We start from the raw sequence: 17848 nt of genomic DNA on the forward strand, positions 1-17848 counted from the left end.
ATTTCAAGTTCCTTACTAGTTTATCAGTTTCCAGAAAACTCTCAATTATGAAATTTTATTTGTACAACAGTCAGCCAGTTTCAGTAAATAAAAATCCTAATGTTCTCTTAAATATATGGAAGCCAAGGAATGGAGATAATACATAAATTCGCAAATATAACATACATAATGCACACATGATGCGGTTTATTTTCCTGTTTCTTGATTTTTCCCCCCTTTTTTCTCTCTTTGTTTAATTATTTTGGAATGGACCTTTCACTATTACTTTTCGTTTTAGTCTTCAACCCTATTGCCTGCTTATGATAACATGGTCTCATTTGTTTTTGTTTTGTTTTGTCCTCTTTGTTATGTCGAAATTTTCATTTTGATGCTTGAATTGCCTCTGAATGTTCCTCTCCTCAAGAATTCTATCAAAAAGGTAAGTTGGCAGTGTTGAATTCTATTTATTGTCACCAACCATAGAACATCATTTAATGGGAGGTAAATAAAACTATGAAAACCAATCTTGATCAACTGAAGCTGTTAAAGAGGTTTGATCATGTATGGAGGTGATTTTAGATGAAAATGATTCACCGAGCTAGACAATAAATTTAAATTGATAACTTGATACTCTAGATCAACTAGATATGATGCATTAATTGCTTCACAAGCATCATTGATGAAATCAAAAGGAAACAGATCTTGGCATGCAATACTGTGGTAGATGACTTTATTTACTTTATTTTTCAAAGGAAGTTGTTGCTATATTTTTTTAAATTACACACAGAAATTTGACATTATGATGGGTGGTGTGTATAGTTTTTGCTGATCAATAGATTCTAGGCGTCAATTCTAGTTCTAGCACAGATGACATATTCTCATATTCTGTGCCTCTTATTTTTTAAATAATATTGATGTTTCGTCATGAAGTCCTCAAACCTTTGAATTGAAACCTTTAGAATCTCATGCCTGTAAATGATTGCCAAATGACTTTAATATCATATCTTCAAGCTCATTGTAGAGTCAATGCCTTGTAGGATGTAGGGTTGTGATTACTTAACGTTTAACTAGAAGTATGCAGAAGATAGAGGGAGGAATTACATTCCAACATGCAATAGGCAAATTGTCATATCCTAATAGACAGAACTTGGCCTGAGGGTTTTTGTCACAAAGAGAATGCTTTTCCTTTCATAACCATAAAGATGGTCCCAATAAATACTAAAGTAAGTACTTTGAGTCAAAAGGCTACCGCAACTACTTTCTAAATCACAAATACCAGCATTTAAGGATGTACTCACAGCCACAAGGTCCTTACCTTAAGGTGATTCGATGGTCACCATATTTTGTGTCAGAATGGCATGCGATATATCGCATCCATTGGCTCCATTTTTTCAGCTACTCGTCATTTTTCTCCAATTTTGAGATCGAAATTCTGTTGTCAGGAGACTAAAGCACTCACTTACCAATTTTAACAAAGAAATTCAACGTAATAAAGGCAGGGTTTTTTTAGAGAGAAAATATCGCATTCGAGTACAGTTTCGATATCAGTATCGAATGCGATGTTTTCTCTCCAAAGAAACCACGCCTTTATTACATTGAATTTCTTCGTTAAAATTGGTAAGTGAGTGCTTTAGTCTCCTGACAACAGAATTGCGATCTCAAAATTGGAAAAAAATGACGAGTAGCTGAAAAAATGGAACCAATTGATGCGATATATCGCATGCCGTTCTGACACAAAATATGGCGTCCATTGAATCACCTTAAGGCAAATCCCTATCATGTTATAGCTAGCCTTAGTATTCTTCATTCCTCCGAAGGAAAGAGTCTCATCAAGAGAATTTTGTTTTCATTCTGTTTGTTACATCCATTTTCTCTCTATTGCAGGGGTGTGTTGGAAAGACTGCTGTCAGATGAAGAAGCACAGGAAGTAGTCCGACTTCTCTCTCCAACACCAGACATATCAAGTACCTTGCCAGAAAAGTAAGTTTTCAATACCTATTAGTTGTCAGTGGTCTCATCTTCTATAAATTATGATGAAGCAAGAATTGTAGATTTGAAATAAAGTGCGACGGCCAAAAAGAAGATTTTATACTCAATTCTAAAATGTCCAGAGGCTTAGTTCTGAACCTTTCTAGTTATTTTTAAAACCATTCTGTAATCAGAATTTTTACATCTCTTCTCTAATAAGTCCCATTATTTTTTATTTAAACTAGGGCCCATCAACTGTCGATACCCGCAAAAATCATGGAAATCGGCCCAGTAGAACGCTCAATCAAACTATGACAACAGATATAAATTTACATTGTTTAAATGGGAGACTTCGCAACTTTACCACATCATATAAAAAAACCTGGGTAATATTTTGAAAATCTGAATAGAGCGGGCTCATGTAAAGACAATTAACCATCGATAGCCACAAAAATCATGAAAATTGGCCCGGTAGAAAGCTGGAACTAAGCATTACCAGTTATGCAAAATTAGGAGGTCTCGAAGCTTATAGCATAGATATCCTTATGAACATAGAATGGGATGTAGGATTACCTGAACCAGTTACCACATTATTTTTATGTTTAATTTCTACTCTTAGGACACCACATGACTCAATCACTGAGGATTCCAAATGTACATTCATAGACTCAACGTCAAACATAGAAGACTCAGCGGTTTCAAGTCACGTAGAATCTGAGTATGGGTCAGAAACAAATCTGCAGGACCTAAATTCAAGTAGAATAAGCTCTGTGAATAGCTTAGACGATTTGGATCTCACGCGCTCATCACACTTGGGACAAAATGAGCCCCCGCCGGTGGCTGAGCCAGAAGCAGAACCTGATCTCTATGAAGGGTTTGTCCCTGAAGCGTGCAAAGAAGTAAGTTGTATTCTCAAAATCAAATAAGGTGCTTAAGTTACTTCATTCCTCCATTATATTCACAGCCATTGTCCTGTTCTCAGTGCTAACGCATTGCCAGGATGAGACTGTTACATGAGGGGTTTTCTTTTTTTAATCGGTGGTACCGCCGATCACCAAACTGTGTTCGTTAATTGATCCGTCGGTGCTGACGTCACGACCGGTGGAAGTCGACCGGTGGATTTGGTACCACCGATCAGTGATCGGAGTGATCGGTCATTTCTCCGATCACAGCTCCACCGGTGGACAACCTAACCTTACTTCAGCCAGATCTCAGGCCAAAAAGAAGCAAACAAACGAGAAATCAAGTATTTCGCGCCTCCCGCCGTCGCTGAGTCTGATGATTCTGCTTGGATCGTCATTGTCGCCTATGTATTGAATTATGTAATATTTTTAGTGATATTTTCCCCCGTATTTTATTTGTAGCAAAAAAGGAGTTAATGCTGGTACATTGAGTATATATTTGCACTATTGCAGTATCATTGCGGTAAAGGTTTGATGAGAGGAAGAAATCCATTTGTTTACATTGGTGGAAAGTGTGTTCTTAAACTCCCGACTAATCGCGGGCAATTTCGTACCAAAATGGCGGCCGATGGATTTCCATCGGTGGATTTAGGCAGATCTACAGATCAAAAAAAGAAAACCTCTATGATTGAGGATTAACTTTGAAAATAGGTGTCTCCTTGACTAATTTTCGCCAGGAATATTTTTCTGGACCATGAATAAAGATCAAAACAACTTTTCAAGTGAAAGATAGATACTGGAGTACTAAGTGTAACATTTCTTATTGGCTAGTCAGTTGTGACATCCCATGTAGCAGTGACTCATAGTTGCGACGATCTTGAGTCTCCTAAGCTTGCAGAACGCTACTTTGCCAGCCATGTCAATCAAAACGTGGCAGAATTTTTTCCAAACGTCTATACTTCTTTACTTTACTATTACATTTTATGTATTTCATTGATATCAACATCCTAGATCCACCTATTCCAAAAAAACTTTAACATCAAACCAAATTTTATATGACTTCCATAACTCTCTTCATTCAGCTTTGTAATTTTTTCTGACGTTTTATTTTTACAATTTCAAAGGTCTTTGAAGAAGATGGCGTGCATTATTATGAAGATGGACATTTTTGGATGGAGGTTCCTGGTTTACCGAGCCAATCTGTGTATGAAGAGGGCGATCCAACACCAAGTAAACCTAGTTCCAAAGTATCCTTCAGCACCGGGCCAATTAAGGTAATTTATTTATTTATTTATTAAAAAAGCGAACTAAAGAAAGTCCTTGGTCAGAATTTTATTGGCTGTGGTCAGTCCCTCATGAAGTAAATATAACCTACAAAGCAGCAGTGTCAACCATTCCCAGAGGTTACAATCGATTTATTGGCGCCTGGAGCTGGTTGTAATTTTCAAAATGTTGATCAAAAAAATCGGGCTCTAGAAATTCAATTGTAAACTAGAAATTGTGTAACATGATCATCGTTGTAAAGTCTTAATGTTTTTTCCCCTTTGCCATAATACACACAAAGAAATAATTTTAAATTATTTGTGCTACCAATAAAGACAGGCGAAGCAATATTAATTGTATCAAAATGTTCTTACGTCACAAGCGTTTCCTAAATTTTGAAAGACAGTGTGCCTGCATATCTTTGATTACCCTGCGGAAACGATCTTCTAAATGTTGTTTGTTTTTACTGGTCCCAAGGCTCCTGCTAAATCCACTGACACAAATGGATTTTACTGGTGTTTCATCAATTTTTTTTAATATATGTTCTCCAAATTGTTTAGTGTGAATAATTTATTATCATTTTATTTCAGGTTTATAGTACATTTTCCATGTCTGAATACGATCGACGGAATGAGGATGTGGATCCTGTAGCAGCCTCAGCTGAATATGAGCTTGAAAAGCGAGTGGAGAAGCTGGAGCTCATGAGCGTGGAATTGGAAAAGGGAGCATCTGGTCTCGGTTTGATCATCATTGGAATGGGTGTTGGTGCGGATGCTGGACTCGAGAAATTGGGTATCTTCGTAAAGATGCTTACTGAGCAGGGTGCAGCTGCAAAAGACGGTAGGATCCAGGTTAGTAGAGACAAAATTCAAGTATGGTTACGATATCATTGGATATTTTCTTTGGTTTGGGATCAGGCTAGCGAAAAGGATTTTTCCCTAGAAATCCTGGCTGAAACCTAATTTTTCAGAGAACCTTGATGGAGAGGCACATACCCTGCCGTACGAAGGAAGAACGCTGTATAAGCATTTGAGAGTTGCTGAATTCCCCGTCATAAAACATGTATTTTTGACAACATTCATGCATATTTTTCCATGACATTTTCAGATATTTTAAATCAAATTGCGTACAAAATTGTCTGAAAATTTTGAAAAATAATATTTGCGATTTTCCCAGTAAATTCGATTTTTATCGGAGGAAACTTGGCAACGTCTAAAGGCTCATACGGCGATATTCCTCAGCACAGCAGTACAGTAAAACCTCGCTAAGTCGGAACTCACTTTAGCTCGGTAACCATTCAAAATTCCAGAACAAAATAATATGTTCGTTTAACTGGAAAACCCTGCTGAGGTGGAATGAATCCTTGATCCTGATGCATTCGAACTTAGCAAGGCTCTACTGTACATGTGGGTTAGGGTGAGACTTATTGCTTCAAATCGACCAAACCAAATGTTGCATGGGTTTAAATGGTTCTATGTGATAAAAAAACATGGCAGCTAGGATTTTGAAAAAAAATTATTTTCAACCCGGCGCGCACAGGGCCTAAAGATTTTTATTTTTCCGATTTTTTTGGCATTTTAACCGTCTTTTTTTTATATTTTACAATTAGCCAGTGGCAAGGATTTGACGCTAGGTGTTCCAAAATTGTTCCAAACCTAGCACATACCTTGCAGGTCAAGGGAAAATTTTTGTCTTTCTCCTAGATCACTCTCTCTTTGGTTGATAACGCCCAATCATTCCGTTCGGTAGCTCTAAAAATCCAAATTTCACAGTTATTAAATGTATAATGAACTTTTTGAGCAGTAAAAATCCGAAAATTTTTGGAAAACAAGTCCATACCATCAGTATAGAATGGCAAATTTAAAAAAACTCCTAAATCGTTTATTTTTTGTCAAGCGATGCCTGCTATGGCGGAAAACTCGTCAAAAACAGCTGCATTTTGACCGTTTTTTCGCTTTGGAAAATTTATTGGACACCCTGCAATGACAATGTAGGTCCGAAACTTTGTGGAAAGTAAGTTCATACCGTCTATATGAAATAAACAATTTTACTTGGTTCCTACGTCTTACATTCTTTGTCCTGCGATGCCCGAAACGGCAGCAAAAACGTCAAAAACACCTTTACGTTAAGAAATTTAAATGCTAAATTTCTGTAGTCACCTAGAATCAACCACCTAAAATCGAGAAATCTAGAAGCCACTTTGTAAACAAGTAATTTATTGAATCCTGGTCATTTTATGATCACAACTTGTGTACAGTCATTGTAGTGGAAGTATTTTATTTTTAGGTCAGTGACCAGATCATTGAGGTGGATGGAAAATCCTTAGTAGGGGTAACGCAGGCATATGCAGCATCAGTTCTGCGAAATACATCTGGCAAAGTGCGATTCATCATCGGCCGTGAAAAGGACCCGGAAAACAGTGAAGTTGCGCAGCTAATCCGGCAGTCGTTGCAAGCAGATCGAGAGCGCGAGGAGCATAAACAGCGGATGGAGCGCAGCCGCAATGCTCAATACAATGGTGACCTCTCCGGTGGTTTCATGAATGAAGCACACAAGCAGGCAACGATCGGGAACAACGCTCAGCAGTTACAAGAACTCCTCCAAGATGTGAGTGTTAGCTCCTCTTACCGTTTTTTTAAAATTTACTGGAATGGCCCCCAAGGCTTTATGTCAGTTAGACAGTCAAAGGATTTGTTGACTTTTATTGTTTCTAAATAGTAGTAAAATATTATGTACTAAGAACAGTCGCTATCTTCAGAAAAAAGAACTCAGGTGTTGGAAGAAGCAGTACCGAGAGGTTTAACTAAACAGTTCAAGAAATATTTTCCTAAGATAAGTCATCAAAAGTTTCAATCCAAAATTAGTTTATAAGGATTAGATCTACCAAATTTAGGGCTTAACTTGTTCAATGTCAATGCAGGTATTGACAGCGTTTTCATTAGTTGCCCCAGGTTCTAAAGGCCTTAATGACCGACATTTGAACAGAAAGTTTTCATCAAGTTGCTGTATTCACAGAGGCGACGTTCGCACGTTTTTCAAGGGACTCACTGTAGAGTAATAATGTTGTATGTAAACCTTAGGAAGCCTCACCATTGTGGCAATTGGTGAAAACCATGGGTTGTAGTTTTCAAATCTTGCCGCTTTTCCGGACGTTTTGCCGGCCGGACAGGAAAATTTCGGTGAAGATACGTTGGCAATGAATTTCTTTAAGTAATGTGGTTAAGATGCAACTTTTTTTCCAAAATTTTGCAAAATTTTTCAAAAATTCCAAACCTACGAGGTCTGTTAGATAAGAAACCGGATTTTGATGATAACTAGCTTATTGTGTGTCGGAATTAGGTTTCATTGGACTTTCCTGATAGCTGATAACATACTAAAGAATGCTACATTCACAGATTTTGTTTAATTTAATCAGTGTTCATTCTGTGTCACCTTGAATACTAGTAAATCAGGTGCGTTCTTAAGTATATTTTCTGCTGTTAAGAAAGTCCAAGGAAACTTAATTCGGACGCATGATGTGCTAGTTAACAGACCTGTTATACTCACAGTTGTTGAAATTTACTGACATAATTTCTAGAAAAATTTGTAGCACCGCAGATGTTTTGAAGAAGAGATGCATATTTTCATTCCTCTTAAAGACTCCAAATAAAAACTATGTCACAAGGCAAATCGTGTCTTGCGTCATTAAAATGAACTTTTTAATCATTAAATATTTGCATCTAACTGACTTTAATGGAAACTTGGCGTTGAATTGCAGAGTCAATTAAGAGCCTCACTAGCAGAAAAAGAGGTGGCCAAGATGAAAGTAAGGGTGAGATTCTCTTTGTTCGCTGAATCGTGCAGAAAGCTTAGTTTTTTGGTGCTGGAGGTGCCTTGCATTGCAAACATTCTAGCGCTTTTTTAATCAATGCTTAAATCTAATTTACATGTTGGAAAGACAAATGTATTTTGCTCACTTATAACTGCAGACAGTCAAAGATCTCTCACTTTCTCCATCAGTGTGATAATGGAATAGAACTCTCTGCAAAGATATTTTGGAATATTTTTTGCCATTTTTATAATTCGGAAGTATCATGAATTATGCCTTCAGTTTTGTTCACTTGAATTCTTTGACTATTTGCTTCGCCATTTCTTTTGAGTCACTCGTAGGGCTGTGCGAACCTTCAAAAAGTTCATACCAAATGAGACATCTAGTTCCAAAAGCAGCATTCTCCATTGCCCTGCCTAAAAATTGTGTGATCATCATAATGTTAAAAGTGAAAGAACAGGAAAACCTACATATTCATGTTTTCTCGTGAATTTCCTGTTATAAGCTAGAAAATTTGGAAATTTTTAAAAACAGCTAGACGCTTTGATTGTTCTTCTCAGAAGATTAATACGATTACACAATTTTTAGACAAAGTAATGAAGATTGCCGCTTTTGGAACTAGACGCCTCAAATATCCATTTCGAGCTCAGTTCAATCTTACAATTTGTTCAGGAAATTTTGAAGCTTTTTTTGTGCGGTCATTTGCAGTTCTGTGAGCTTTCATTGATTAAAGTGTTAGGCATATTTTAAGGTTTTACAAGTACTCATGAGTGATCTCAGTTTTTGATGACCTCACAAGTGTATTTTCAGCTTTTTGCGGGCAACTTTCCAAATTTTCACTATTTTTTGGACAAATTTTTGTGCTTGATATAATTGGATCTAATTTCACCCGTATCAAAATTATTTGTTCAGTGAGAAATAAACCGCATTTTTTCTCCCGATTTTTAACACTTCCGTAGAAAACCTCGCAGCTTTGATTTTAAAGATCTCCAAGATAGTGGTGCCTTTTAAATTTCAATATTTCAATCATTCGTCAAATTATATTTTCAAATGAACTTTATCAATCTGATCAAAAGCTCCTGTAAGTAACACAGAGCTTAACCTGACGAGTTTAGCTTCCGGAATCTTTAAAAAGTTATAATCTGGCTCAGTTTGGGTTTGGCTGGGATTAAAAAAATTTAGGTTTGCACAGCTCTGGTCACTGTGCTTTGCTGCGACAGTTGCTTCACCCCATCATCATTTTCTTAGATTCTGAACAAGTTTTGAAACAATGCATCAGCATATGTATTGTTTTTTAAGTTTTTATCAACTTTCATAATTTTTATCCTAATCATAAGGCTTTCTAGCTTGCCTTTAACCGTATTTTTACCGAAGTTATTATTTTCAGGAATCATTGCTTTTTTATTTGTATTGTAGACAATGTACAATTTCATGAACATGCATGCTTTATTGTAATAAAAGCACAGAAGTTGTATAAGATTGTATAATGATGGTTCCAATAGTAACTTTCACAGTCTTATTTCTCCAAAACTGTCAACAATAAATGTTTGCGGTAATAAGAGGTATGTGTGTCACAGTCTCAGCTTTCCAATGAGCTAAAGAGGTTTAAAATCAGCTCATTGGTGTCTTTGAAAATTCTGCTTTACCAGGCTTACCTCTTCTCGGAGTGAGTCCAAAAATATGATATCATCATGTGCACAGATTATTGGAACACTAATAAATACGCAGTCCTTTGAATGATAGGTTGCGAGGAGCGTACCTTACTTTTCAAAGTAGTCTCATCCTTTGTCCAAACACTTCTGAAGTCAATGCAACAACTTTCTGATGCCAGCTGAAAATAATTCCTTGTCTTGACTTTGATGCCATGAAAATAAGCTTTTTTTTGGCGTCATCATGAATGGTTAACTCACTGCCACCGAGACCAGATTTTTATAAGAAAAGGAAGGAATCACCTGTTTCTAAATCTAGCAACTCTAGAGGATGGAGGAAATTGTTCTGCTAAAAACTTTCCTACGAATTCTGAATGGTTGCTGCAGAATGTGGAAAACAACTGAAAAACACACCCTCTCAGAAATATTCATTTTTGGACCTGCTGGGAGAAGAGACCAGTCTCGTAAAACAGACTTTCTCACCGAACTAGTGACCGAACTCAAGTTTTTAGCTTGTTGGATAGCTGAGAGTATAGCGAACACACTCCTATTTATCACATCCATTCATTATAGTTTCGAAGAAATAAGTTGTGGACTTTATACTCAGAGCGACCCTCGTAAAAATATGAGGATTGTTTTAAAAGGAAATCGTTATAATCTTTCTTCAGGTCTGCAATTACCTGAGATTTAGGATTCATGCCTCTGAATTGTGGGAAACGTTGGGTTTCTCCAACTGGTATCAGAATAGTATTTGAAATTTCGTTTGTAACTAACTTATAGAAGTCATATTTAGGTCTTCGAAAAACTTAATGTATTTATTTTTCTGTGTATTCTTTTCATTAATGTCTAAAGTACAGAGTAAAAACCTGTTTTTTCAACTAGTACTAAGTAAGTTGCATTGGTTGAACAATCTAACAAATCCAGGAGCTCTAACAAGTTTGCAGCCATTCACATCTCATTGTATCCTGGACATGGGGCTTTATTTAACTCATTAAAGCCCAAAGTATCATGCAATATTTTTCTCCTGTCTTCTCTATTTTTGCTGCTTCATACTTTGCCTTTGCTTTTGCAGGGTTTGGCATGAGTCAGCTTTAGGATTATATTTTTTTCCTTGCTTTTGTATTTATTTTCCCATTCCTACAACTAACTTTTCGAAGATAATTCAACACTCGACTGACAGCTGACTTCTATTGCAATTATCATAATTGGCCGGAGGTGCATTTGCTGATGTCATATTAATCATAACATCTGACAAAATCGTGGAGTAATAGATTTTTATGTTTGCAAGGCATAACTTCATGAAAACAGAGAATAAAGAATGGCCGACGTTGGATTGATAGAATCAAACATGATTTATTTTTTAATCATCCCAGCAAAAGAACAAAGGAATCAATGGCAGCAATGAAGAACTAAAGTCAGAGATAAAACTTAATGCAGAGAAATTGGTCACCGAGTGTGCTAATCGTAGGAATGGGAAAATAGTGAACCAACATAGTTGAAATGCTACTAAAGCTTCATATTTGGTTAAGGATTTTTTAACACTGCCTTTAATCAGCTTGGTATCCGGTGACATTGTGAGAGCTTAAGCTCTTAGGAGGAGAAAAATTGAAGCAGAACTGTTCTTTTTTATTGTAACATGGGTCAAGAAGACAGGTAGACCATGACATCAGATAAAACATGAAAAATACTTGGTGGCAGTCAACTTGTTAAATTTTGCAAGAAAAGGTGCTTATTAATGAGGCATTATTAGCTTTTTGCTTGTGAGTAATTCAATTTTGTGAATGCAAAGCACTAAGGAGTATTTAATATCAATAATAGACTTACGTTATTAAAAACCTGGTCAGCTGCAGTAATAGTTCTGTCTAAACAATACTTTTTTGCCTAATAGCTTTTAAATGGTAACAAATACCAAATGAAGTGCTGAGTGCAGGAAGGATACTTCTCGGTTCTAGTATAGTGCTTTCACTCCATAACCACCCCCTCCATAACGGATGAATTCATCAGTCCCCACATATACTAAATATAGTGTATTTTCTCCTCTATCCAGTGCTCTCTCAGTCCCGGACAAATCTTTCGGTCCTTTGAGATCTGCTTTAAAGGGAGAGCACTGTATATCAGAATTGTGACTCTTAATGTATACTTTAGAGAGGAACGTAATGGGTGATTTTTTTAGAATATTTGTCAAAAACACCGCATCATCAAGGATTGGTAAATTTTTAAAAAAATATATGCCATCGCTTTCCTCATAATGGGTGAAATGTTAGCATAGACTCTAAAATACTGCAACCGGAGATTGCCCTCCCTGCCAATATGGCCTTAATTTTGCGCGCTGATCAAAGTAAGAATCGATCAGGCAATCATCTGCTCTTAATGAAATTAAATATTCACTAAATATTCATGACTTTTTTTAAACCAAGTGATCATCCTAGGTAGCTTGATTATTATTACTTTTAAATCATGGTCTCCAGCTCCACTGAATTTAAGGTCTCTCTGACTGATTTTTTGTTTTTTTTCTCTCTCTCTTTTCAGCTTGAAGAATTGGAAGGAAGTAATGCTAATAAAGAGGAATTCGCTGAAAAACTGCGATTGTCAAGTCTAAAATTGTGCGAGGTTGAAAGAAATCTCTACGCAGCCAAAAGAGATGTTGTATCCTATCAAGGGATGCTAGAACAATCTCAGGTTAGCTATTCTTCATTACAAAATAGATTTTAAAAGACCTCCAACCCTTGAACTGCAAGGTGCAAGAATCGCCGTTTTATGATTATCATAAAAATCTCCAATGATTTTAAACGGGGACAGTTTGTTAAAAAATTATTCAATACTTATTTAGATGTGAACACTGAGTTGCCACAGAAAATTTATCTGACACCTTGACCTCTGCTACAACTGTTGCCAAAAATTTTTTGGACCCGAGTTTGAGAACAGAGATGCACGGTCTTACCAAGAAATCAGACTGCATTATTTCTAAAATACTATGAATGTATAAGTCTTTTTACACCTCATTTTAATGTATCTTTAGTTTTACGTACTTATACATTTATGTCTTACATTAAAAAATGCACTAACTGTATGTTCTCACATGTTTCAGGCGCAATGTCAAGCAATAGAAAAGAAGTATACCAAAGCAAAACGCTTGCTGCGAGAATTCCAGCAGCGTGAAACAGATTTAATTCATCGTGAGGAATTCTATCTGCAGTTATTACAAGAAAAGGACACAGAATACAATGCATTAGTGAAAGCACTTAAGGATAGAGTAAGAAATTCCACTTGTTTCTTGAACTCTTAATAAATGGTTCTTTTGTAAAACTATCTCAAAAGTTAATTATGTCATGGAATGACAAAGTTTTTCTATTATTCGTTTGTATGATGAAAATTGCAGAGCACAAGTAACTTCTTCAATATGGCGCAAATTGATAGTTGTTTGAGATAATCCAAAAACAAGAAGAAGTCTTTCTCAATTTACTGGGTAGCTAGTCAAATACTCGATTAAAATGTATAGAAATCATTTCAAGTGTAGTAAAAAAACATACTTTTCTCATCAATACAACTTAGTTACAAAAATTGGTGTATTTCCGATTGAATATGGTGTAATGTGTTTGTGTTTAATTTTTCAGGTTATTCAAGTTGAACAGGAGCTTCTTGAAACGCAAAGGAAAACAGGACTTCCGGTTCGACTTCCATACGACAATAATAATCTTCGCCTTTCAATTCCTCAAGTCACCACTAGACCTCCGGTAAAGTTTATTTTCAGTCCTTATCAATCAAAAAGTCTAACTTACAGAAAAATTTGCTAATTACGTTTAATGAGACAGTTATTATTCCAAAGACTACAGGGACTTATGCAATAACGTTTTTACCGAGCTAGCAGATCTTGGTCTCATCCGAAAGATTCATGTATAATTTATTAATTTACTTCAATCTCAGCTCATTTGATGAGACTTCTTACAATCAGTGATTGTTAGCTTGTTCACGGCCAGTCTGGTAATTGTGACCATTTTTTGCCGGTTGCCAGGCTGAAACAATCATAGTGGCCATGGTTTGTGGCTGTGGTTTTTGTATGGTTTTTATTGCGCTGCCTTGCGATAGAAGCGCTGTATGTGGATTCTTCATAATACGAATTTTAGAGTACTAGTCTCTTCAACTACAGATAGAAGCGCTAGCACCAAGGTGATCAGTGATAACCGTAGTGCGAGGTATTTTATTTAGCTGTTTTTTTTAGCTGCAAAAAGAATTACTCAATAATTTTTTGTTAGAGAACAAGTTGAAAAAGTCAGACTGACTATCATTCTTAATTTAGAGGGTTTTTTTGCAGAAATTAAAACATGAAATTATTTACTATGTCTTTGCTCTTCTTCATTTTCCTGATTGCTTTGCCTCGTCAAAGTATTGTGTAGAGTCTAACGGCAAAATTTCATTCAATTTCTCCATTTTGGATCACTGACTGCGGAGTGCTGGTATGAGTGGTGGGAAGCATCTGTAGTCATGCTCTTAATATTTTTCCTTGGTCCATGAGAAATTTAAATTTTTGTTTTGCTTTTATAGGTTGCACCTATCAAACCATTACTGGAGCAGTTAGGAGCGGAGTTATCTGAGACCGAGGAAGGACCTGAAGAAGAAAAAACTGCTACCGTCGAAAGAAAAGTAAGCCTTCTTTCTCGCATGGTTTAAAAAGTTTTTTTTTTCATGTGATCATCACAGCTTATACTTTCCTTAAGTCAAACCAGCATTTGTAAAATAATATACCGGAAGAGGTTTAAGATAAAATTATTTTTACCTCTGATTCTTATTGGATTAAAAGAAATTCATCATTTGAAGCAAACAAAATTTACTGTCTGAAGTTGTGACACACCCTGAAATTTTGGGAATGAGATATGCTCTGTAAAATCCAAGTTTTCAGGGTGCTAGTGGACCAATATTCTATACTTCATCAAAAAGTTGAGAGTAGTGGCTTTCAAGTGTTTCTTACTGATTGCTCCACCAATGATAGTTCCAAAAAAGTAAAATTTAAAAATTTATTTTCTATACAACACCCGCTTTTTTCAGTTTATGTAATCATTTTTGTAATGTTATTTTTTCGTTAACTTCTTGCATGAGAACTTTACGCATTGATATTAAATACAAAATAATGATTGTACAGGCTATAGAGAAACTCGTAACTTACTTGCATGTATTCAGGAAAAAGTTATAAATATACAAACAAGTATAATATATATCTATTGGGTCAGACCTGAGGGCAGGCCAGTTCCCACGGTTTAACTCTTCTGAGACACTAATCTTGTTTGAGTTATCCAAAAGTTGGATTGCCTCAATATTTGGATGGGAATAGAGATGGCGCTCATAGTTTGTAGCAACTTAAGTGGTAAACTGAGAGACCGTCTCCATTCCAAGATTCAAGATTCCTATGAATATCCAAATTATGCTCCTACCAGCGTGCTCCAACAATTGAAATAATTTTAATCAAGTTTTTTTCCATCATGGCAATTGCAAAATCTGTCAATTTTTTCACATCTGCTGTGCGAAATGAGGTAGAGGACTTTTTTAATATTACATTTGATTTTAGGTACCAATCAAAGAAGAACTGGACCGAGCTGTGCCTCAGCACGAACTACTGGACACAACGGCCCACAAAAACAAAGCTGAGCTAGCAAATCGTGGTGGTCTGGCGAATAGACAGCTCCCAACCAATGCCAAGAAGAATAGCAGTTTGAGTAACAGTAGTTCGGTAAGATTTTAGTTTTCATGCAAAAGTCACAATTTTTATTAATTTCTTCTATAAATTTGGTGCATCGAGCTGTAATTAGCTATAGCACTAGTCACAAAGCGACGGTGTTAGTCGGCAATCACGTAATTTGGTTTGCGATTTCGCAGACTTCCTGTCATACTTTATTTTTTAAATGGAAAACTGCTCAATGGCAATTCTTTAAAATTGCAGTGAATTTTTTTTCTCTGTGCGAGGAAAATGCTGCAAAAACTTCAAGGAATTATGTCAATTTGTTCTCCTTTAAAATAATAACATAGAGGCGGAGATTTCCAGACATTGCAAACGAGATATGTGATTGCGGACTTACGCTGTCGAAAGATTCCAAAATTCATACAACATGTGTATAAACATTTTTACAAAACAATTTATATATTTAGTTATAAAATCCCAAAATGGATTTTTATTTGATTTCATTCTGTGTATTAAATAGGTAATGAAGAGTTATTTCCTCTCATTTTTTCCTATTTCTTTTTTTTTTCTCTTTCTAAAATATCCCCTTGAAAAAAAGAAAGGTCTATTTCTCTTTTCTTGAAGAGTTCCCTCTGTTTCAGGATTGCGCTCTTGATAAGAGTCAAAGTTACTCGGATGAAAACTTGGATGGGAGCATAAAGCGAAGTGCGTTTTCTGATTATTCGGAGAGCAGCATTGTAAAATCTCCCTCCTCTTCATCCATCCAGCAGTATTCGGCGATAACACGCAATTCGTACCAAACGGCAGCTTATCTGCAGCAGCACCAGTCTAGTCCTGATCCGTGGGTGCCGCGGACCAATGAACGAAGAATCGGTCCACCCACTTCACTTGCTGAGCAGCTGAAGCAGGTTTTGGCAGAGAGAGAACGCAGACTATCAAACTCATTAGATCACAGGTATGTTTACAGCGCTCTAATGTCGCTGTGTGTAAAAGCATTGAGCATTCAAAGAGGGAGTGATTTTTTTGGAGGGTGTCATATACACATATGAAGAAATTCGAAGACACTTTTGTGCTTTCAAGAAAAATGTGATTAAAATTAAAAAATCTTTTGTAAGCCATTGATTTAAATGATCTCAAAATTTACGCCAAATAAATGAGCACTTCTATTCAAATTTTTCATAAAGTACATCCTAAGACAAATTTCACCAAAATGACCAATTTTTGTTTTTTTTTAAACAATTTTATGAAACCCTCTTATCCATGAAACCAGAAATCAGGTCCATGAACCCAAAATTAGGTCAGGACTAAGAAATTCTCCTCTGAAACTATAAGCAACATCCATTTTATATTAATGTAGTTTTATGGGAGAATTTTATTCTAAATTACCTGCTTCTTGTGACCTCAAATTTTCGTTTTTAAATGTTGTTTAATCTTTCTCCTTCTCTCTTTCAGCCCGGACTATTCAGACTACAATGCCAGTACAATTTCATCTACATTAGCAGAAGACATCCGACAGGCTGTCAATGAAGCAAATGCTCGCATTGGTAAATCGGCACCTTTGCCTGTTCCACATCAGCTGCACTGGCAGCATGTCCAAAGCTCACCATCATCTGTCTCTTCCTCTGGGAGTGTTTCGACTGATATGAGCCCAAGCAGGCCGCCCTCGGAGTCTTCGACTGAGTGGCTTGATCAATGTGGCAAGAAATCACACTTGTGGCAGTTGCAACCCATCCCTGAGTGGACCAAAGACCAGGTAATATAAGAATCACAAACTTAAATGTGGCCTCTTGAAGGGAGGCAAATTTCGATCGGAGAGGGAATTTTTCAAAAGAGCAATTTAATACAGTAGAAACCGCATATAACGGCACACGTTTATTACACATAATCGCTTATATCGTCATTCTCGCGTGGCCCCATTTTTTTGCCCACAAGCATTATGTAAAAATTTCCTGCTTGTATCGGAAACGCTTTTTACAGAAAACCGCTTACAACAGCAAAAATTTTGGTCTCAAATCGAAAAAATTCCGAAGTAAATGGGATTATCCCCAAAAAATTCTGTCCCAGTTTCAGCACTTATACAATCTATAGTCAGAAAGTTATTCCAAGAACTGGATACAACGGAAACACTATCCAGTTATTAGCGGTGGTGTGGCATGCTTTGTGATGTATCGATTGATCTGCCATTTAAACCTATGGAAAAGGAATGACGAATAGGGTGTTTGCAACAAACACCTTCATGGTAGATTCTTTACCATCACTTCAAATGGGGAAATATTGATAACCGATCATTCACGCTTCGCCACTGATTGTAAATCTAGCGGAGAGCTGTAACAATCATTGTTTATTTCAGCATTATTTGGATTTATGTTTGGATTAAGTTTTAATCTAATGCTTCAATATGCTGCTAAAATTTGAAAATAAGAATAAATGGTTGAAATGCATTAGATGTAAAATAGGTAAGCGTGAAATTGGTTCACCGGTGGCCGCTGAAAGTACCCACGGCGGCTTTTAGCGACACCACGCTGTTCTGTAACGCGGCGTAGAGCATCAGTGCGTGCCACGCACCTCCTAAATTTCCACGCACCACAAATAGGCTGTTTACACCTCA

At 36.4% G+C, this 17848-nt stretch overlaps 1 protein-coding gene across 5 annotated transcripts in view; it reads left to right on the plus strand.

Moving 5' to 3' along the window:
• Spn (protein phosphatase 1 regulatory subunit spinophilin) overlaps positions 1 to 17848 on the plus strand; it is a 69364-nt gene that overhangs the window by 46115 nt on the left and 5401 nt on the right. For 2 of the 5 annotated variants that reach the window (XM_072299150.1, XM_072299151.1), the window contains 14 exons: positions 404 to 418; positions 1864 to 1959; positions 2567 to 2846; positions 3974 to 4123; positions 4703 to 4963; positions 6399 to 6719; positions 7870 to 7923; positions 12099 to 12248; positions 12658 to 12822; positions 13184 to 13303; positions 14112 to 14210; positions 15130 to 15291; positions 15882 to 16195; positions 16693 to 16993. In XM_072299150.1, the coding sequence (XP_072155251.1) occupies positions 404 to 418; positions 1864 to 1959; positions 2567 to 2846; positions 3974 to 4123; positions 4703 to 4963; positions 6399 to 6719; positions 7870 to 7923; positions 12099 to 12248; positions 12658 to 12822; positions 13184 to 13303; positions 14112 to 14210; positions 15130 to 15291; positions 15882 to 16195; positions 16693 to 16993 (2488 nt within the window). The remainder of the gene's footprint in view (positions 1 to 403; positions 419 to 1863; positions 1960 to 2566; positions 2847 to 3973; positions 4124 to 4702; positions 4964 to 6398; positions 6720 to 7869; positions 7924 to 12098; positions 12249 to 12657; positions 12823 to 13183; positions 13304 to 14111; positions 14211 to 15129; positions 15292 to 15881; positions 16196 to 16692; positions 16994 to 17848) is intronic. The other 3 variants (XM_019042682.2, XM_019042684.2, XM_019042683.2) reach the window with 3 other exon arrangements.

This window comes from Bemisia tabaci, chromosome 4 (assembly GCF_918797505.1).
Source record: "Bemisia tabaci chromosome 4, PGI_BMITA_v3".
In the NCBI taxonomy this organism is placed as follows: domain Eukaryota; kingdom Metazoa; phylum Arthropoda; class Insecta; order Hemiptera; family Aleyrodidae; genus Bemisia; species Bemisia tabaci.